Source organism: Notothenia coriiceps, unplaced genomic scaffold (genome assembly GCF_000735185.1).
Source record: "Notothenia coriiceps isolate Sejong01 unplaced genomic scaffold, NC01 NC01_scaffold00031603, whole genome shotgun sequence".
Classification (NCBI taxonomy): domain Eukaryota; kingdom Metazoa; phylum Chordata; class Actinopteri; order Perciformes; family Nototheniidae; genus Notothenia; species Notothenia coriiceps.
In genome coordinates, this window is record NW_011364304.1 from 122937 (window position 1) to 129400 (window position 6464).

The following is a 6464-nucleotide window of genomic DNA, read 5'->3' on the forward strand; positions in this document are numbered from 1 at the left end:
GTAACATTACCGCGCCATTTTAATTAAAGTACCCATTTGAACCTTTCTCAGATACTCCATTGTCTCTTACTTTTAAAGCTTCTCTCCTGGACGCGAGAATAACGAACAAAGCTAATATCATGAAGAATATGTTTCTCTGTTGTCCACGTTCATAAAGCATAAAGCAACAGCATCAGAGCACGGTGCAGAGTCTATAGATGAGTTTACAGTAGTCCCTCGTTCTTATTATACATCATGTAGTCCGCTGTATAGAAAACTGTAGTTTCCATAGTTTCTCCACAGCAGCAGACGCACATTTATGACGTCCGCTGGTGCATCAAAAACACGGATAGTGAAAGTGCAGTCGGATTCTCTAAAGCACCGCGGTCTCTTCTCCTAAGTCCTTTTGAATTCTCCTATCCACTATCCCTTAACCCCATGACGTTTCACTCAGAGGTCAAGGAATAGACGATAGGGTTAGACGTTAGGAGCTGATTTTTGGATTATCCGAACGCAACCATGCTCTGGCAGCTAGCGCGTGCACGAGAGAGGGGAGGCACTTGAGCGTGCTTGAGAGGGGAGGGACTGCAGGCACGGCTGCAGTGCAGGGATTGGAAGCAGAGCGCTGAACACACACGGCTCTTATTAAAACAGCGCTTTCTCACCGGAGTACTTTCCCCCGTCATTCTTAAAGTACCGATACTAATTAAACGGAGGAATCGTAACGTTTTTAACGGCAGGGTATCGCGCTACCTTTCAAGTATCGGTACGCCGTGCAACACTAATCTAAAGAACAGCAAATCCATTCCTAATAAATATTTAACATCTTTAGTTGGAAACAGGACATGCCCAATGTAAGTGTGTTTGGTATAGCAGCAATATATTAACACTGCGAATCCCCCTCAGCAGGTTTAGCTTTTATATTTGATGTGTACTGTTGCTATTGTAATTCTCGTAGCAGGCTAATTACCGTATTAACTAAACTGAATTGCCACAAGACACGCCTTTTTGCAGTGGACTAAACGAGCAGTGGTGTAGTAATGTTACTAATCATAAAGAGCCAGAAACAATGAAATACATGTAACACACTTTTCACAACTTAGTCAAGCACATTGCCATAGCAAGAATAGTGACAACGTTGTCAGGCTTTATTTTTCGTAACCACTTTAAGTCCGAAATTATAAATCCTTTATTTGTCCAACAGCGTGGGAATATACAGCAAAACACTGTAGATAAAAGGCAAATATAAAAATAGTAGTCTAACATTCAATATGGAGTCAAGCACAGGTTCATAAAAATAAGAACAATTAGTGTTAAATCATGGCAAAATTAGCAAACAAGCTAAACGTACACCGTTAGTGACCTAGCTAGCTTTGCAATTGCTTCCAATTCACTGGTTACAGAAAATGAGCCCAACAGCATGCTAGTAGCTAGCTGGGTCTGGCGATAACAGCCCCTCCCCCAACGCTCTGAATAAGAACAAGCTAACTAGCTGAGCTTGCTCCACTCTCTCCCCGGCAAGCTGCGATCACACTTTATGGCCCGCTGACTTTTCTTGTCATCATGACAAATAAAAACAATAGACATTTACTTTTTAACTAGTCAAATGACCACAGAACAGTTCAATGTTGGTTCTAATCATATTCTGTTTCTATGATTTACCCTTAATAAATCACAAAATAAAATAACATTGAAGAGACACTTACCAGGTTTGGCAAACTCCCAGCTCCCTTCAAGTCAGCAGGGAATTGTGGCAGGTTGTTGGAAAGCGCCGTCTTGTTCTGGAGTTGTTGGGCATTGACCCCGACTGCCCCCATCTGCTGCACCCCAGACTGACCATACTGCTGGCCAAATGGAGCTCCTGACATACCCATCTATAATAGACAATCAGGACAGAGGGAGGTCAGAAATGTTGCACATATTGTAGCATAACATCACATTAGATCAATCTTTTGCATGAGCGAAGAGTCTTTGTAACAAGGCATATGGTCCAGTACACATCAGTCAAAAGTAAACATATAGTGAACATTGCAAAACTCTATGTCATCTCTATGAAAATGCAAATAACCCATGTAAATCTTTTATCTTATTCTGCCTTTGCATTTAAAGGCTGCTTGAAAGCATCAGGTAGGAATTTGCCTCCAGTTAGATTTTTCCTCGTCCCAAAGAACGGCACATTTGCTGATTCCATTGTGGCAACACCAACATAGTGTCCTAGTCTTATACACAACTCTCTCTCCTTTATTGTTTTAGCTGTGTTTAATGTGCGCTCACCATAGTGTGAATTACATGAGAAGACGCTTGTTGTGCTAACTTCATAACCTGTTGCTAACACCACATGGCAAAAAGTTTCAGAGCGGCAGTCAGAGTTGTGAATTACATTTTATGACGGAGCACATATGACGCCACCCTCAAATTTCAAAACTCATCAGATCTGCTCAAACCACAAATATACTGTACTGTCATGAATAAAGTTGGCAGTTGCGCTGGTCAACGGCAGTTTGATTCTCGTCAGGGGTCAATTTTGTGCAGGTTATAAAAAACCATGATCCAAGCATCCACCAACTATGTTTGTACCACAAATGTCTGCTCCATTATGCCTCTGTGCGAATGATGTTGTACCTTGACTTCACACCATAAGCAACAAATGATGGACTTCTGTTTAAAAGAAGAGCTTGAAAGTCAATCTTCTCAACCTGAATGAATACAAAGTCAAATAACTCGTATTTTCTACAGAAATATGCTAGAAATCGTATTTTTTAATTAGCCTTGAAAACGACAGTTAGATTTCTTGTATTGCCTTGAGAAGTCATTTATTCCGATGGCCCTCAGCATGCATCGGTCTGCCTTTCTTCCATGGTGGCCAAAGCAGCAGCCTGCTCTGCTTCGCGGAGGTTCCCAACTGCCAGCGGTGCTCAGACAGAGCAAGCCCAGCCCACAGGAGAGAGCGAAACGGGAGGAGACACAGAGAGAAAGATCAGCTTGCTCAACAGCTGAGTAGAGCACTGCACTGCTGCCTGCCCCTCCCCCCTCTGCTGCACAGAAACATACAGATGCTTGCCTGCTTCCTCACTCCCAATTATACATGCACACGCACGGTCTCATCCTCATCTCACACTGAGGTTTTCTCACTTAATGATCCGCAGTTTACTACAGGTCACCAGGCCAAATGACAGCTCTGTTGCACAGGAAGACCTGCAGTGTTTATCTTCTTCTTGGCATGTCCTTTTCCATTCATCCCTCACCCCATCAACAACAACACACAAACCCGCTCCTCTAAACATGATTTACAGCCAGCCATATTATAAAAGGCCAAAAGAGAGAGAAGAAAAAGGAGTTGGCAGCAAAAAGTGAAGTCTAGCAAATACCTAAATGGTGGAAAACAAACAAACATCTGAAACCGCAAAGCCTGCTAATTAACTCAAGCATTCCATAATATAATTGTATTTCTGTTTAGGGGAGGGAAGAGGTTCTCGGCATGACTTTCAAACAGGATGGACTGTCCTCAGTGTGTCAGGGGTCTGTAGCGATATTGGCAACCCACTGGAACCGTCTTGAAACATTGATCCCTTCTGGTTTACTGTACTTCATGTGAATGTTTTGCTGTCCCACCATTAATTTCTATACAACCAATCGGAGATGTCCAAGAGAACCAATGCTTTGATACAAAGTTGATGCCATTATTCTGTATTGTAACGGTATTTGTTTTTCTACAGTCCTGCAGGTACCATAATACTATGGATCACGAGTCTAGACTTGCATAGGGACAAAAGCAAATGGGTTTGGGAAAAACAGAGATCTTTGCTGTGAGATCTTTTTGGACGGCATTCTATGATAACTATCGCTCAGCAAGTGACAAATTGAACCAAGAGCTGCCATGGTAAAATCAGAGAAGAACAGTAAACTCAGTATTGACCCTTTGCAGCCCTTTTATCTTGTGTTATTGGTGAATTTTGAAAAACAAATCCATGTTGAAATCAGCAATAGGAGAGCCAGTAACTGTAAGCTGCAATTGGGCAGCACAGTTCTGTTTGGCAAAGTAACAGCTAACAGCAACTGTAACTGGAAGATTCATTGAGCTTTTTGTTGCAATTATGATGCATGTAAGCTCTGGCTTTCTTTATCTTTTTTGCAATGCCGTTGTTATTTATTTGGAAGAAGCTAGCTAACACTAACAATACTGCTGTCAATTATGTGAGCAAAGTGAAACTATGATAAGTAAGTGAATGTGTGCTGTAACTACCGAAAAAGCCTTAGTCCTAACATTTAGGGGAAGTTTCTATAAAAGTGCATACTATCGACTTTTGGTTGTTTGTATTTAATTATTTGCCAATGGAATGCCACATATTTATGCTATGCTACAAACCAAAGTAACTTGACGAGGCTCAGAGTCTTTTCAACACATCACTATCCCACGTTTCATCATAAAGTCTTTCGGATGGCAGCTTGGCAAGGTAAATGTGACATGTGCCAGATTGTGTCGTTTTATCATGAGAACATACACTTCTCACAACTAGGTTCAAATCTGTGTCCTTCTCTTTGCTAACTTCATCCTCTAAAACATAATCTAGGTATTTGGTTTTAGTATTGCGGAATAAAGATACATGATTTACGTCACACACCAAGCAATTTGATTTTGTACTATAATGTAAAGAGATATAGGCAGACATATACTGTTTACATCTGTATTGGAAAGGAGGGGCTTGTTTTTATGTGGCAATGTTGAAATAATCTTAGAGGGGGGGCTCTGGTTTAACTTTGGTTTCCTTTCAAACCACAAAGACCAAGGACTCGTAGACACAGGAAAACTGTATCTCACATTGAGCACTTCAAAGTAAATATATTTACATGGAACGAAAAACCAGCAGCCAAACATGTTTAACATTTTTCATCCACAAATGAAAATAAAAAAGCTTCACTATGTAGTAGTACCATGACACAACTGCAGTTCTTGATCCATTTGCATTGTTTGTGCAAACTAGCGAGGCATGGGAATGCAATAATAAAACACATCATAACTGCTATAAAACTCTCCAATGGGCTGATTCAAACCCTCAGAATGATGCATTGGCTACAGATTCAACCTCCCCAATTGGGTAACTGCTTCTCCAGTAGACTCTTGAGGAAGTCATTTGGATATTAATCTAGATAAAAAACATACAAAATATTGTTTATAAAAAGGTACATTGCTTCAATCAGTCAATCAATAGGATACGGCTGTAATAGGCCTAAGGCCTTTTAGTCGCTCATAAATATTGCAAGAACAACAGCCCATATCATTGCTGAAAACATTTCCTAAAAAAAAAGTGTAGGCTTTGTTAATATCCCTGTATTGAATAGCAGGGAGTAGGGCTTCACGATATCAAGAAAACTTGCGATATGCGATAACGCTTTTGAATATTGTGATGACGATATCACTTGCGATATTTAAACATACACTGCCAACATAACCACAGACAGAGAGTATGCAGAAACTAAGGGTGTAACGGTATACGTATCGAAAATATTTGGTATGGGCCCTTCGGTTCGGTACACGTGTGTCTCAGGTGCTGCGTCGCAGCATTCAGAGTCATTTGCTCACATTGGGTTCAACGCGTCATAGAGCGAGCAAGTCATTTCATTGGACGAGAGGCATACTATGAGAGCTGGTCACAGGGATGCGTTCAAATTTAGTCAGTAATTTGAGGAACTGTCGAAATGGCGAACGCAGATAAAGTTGAGCTCGAAAATCCTCCAGCATCATTGAAGTCTCCAGTTTGGGAACATTTTGGTTTCGGAGGCCCTTGCGGGACTTGCGCTCGGCTCCCGCAGGTTTTTTAATAATTATAAGCTCTCTTCTCAAAAAATAGCAAAGCTTTACTGCTTTTTTTTTCCTGTTCCTGTAGACCACCCTAAAGAAATAGTCTCATAGACTTCTAGCTAAGGGGCTTTAGCTTCCCACGGACTATGTCCTGTTGTGTCTTGTACCGCGGCTAAACCGGGTGCGCTACTCGCCCCCCTTAAATACCACGTGGCTCGCGGCACTCGAACGCTCGCGGCCTCGAGCGTCGCGCGCTTTGACTCCGAGATGCACCATTTTGAGCACCATTGTACTTCTCGGCGAACCCTCGGCTTGTCGGCCGCGAAATTCTCTCGGTTCGGTTTACGTAGGCGAGTGGCATTACATTTTTCTGTCATAGGATGGATTCCCTGCCGAGTTCAGTTTTAAGTTTGGAGGGGGGGGGTGAGGCCCCACCTGGCAGGGAGAGTCGGTGACCAGACCGCTTTTGTGACTCCAACCTCCGAATTTACGGATCACCCTCAAACCCAAAACGTGAAGTCAGTACGAATAAGAAAACGCATGGCCACTTATAAGTGCAACCCCCCTACGGAAAAGGTATACTTCACGTTCAAAAACTACATAACGGTCGGCGCATGGTTAAAATCAAACTTGTTACGTCTCTTTGTCGAAACCAAGCCAGGTGGACAGAAACAGGCAGTAGGAA

General features: G+C 42.1%; 1 protein-coding gene across 1 annotated transcript in view; it reads right to left on the bottom strand.

The window, feature by feature from the left end:
• Positions 1-296: 296 nt before the first annotated feature.
• The window catches only part of LOC104960179 (adenylate cyclase type 9-like), a 54988-nt gene continuing 48820 nt past the window's right edge, over positions 297-6464 (bottom strand). Inside the window, exons 3-4 of the mRNA XM_010788154.1 lie at positions 1686-1853; positions 297-308 (exon numbers count right to left, since the gene is read on the bottom strand). Of these exons, the coding sequence (XP_010786456.1) occupies positions 297-308; positions 1686-1853 (180 nt within the window). The remainder of the gene's footprint in view (positions 309-1685; positions 1854-6464) is intronic.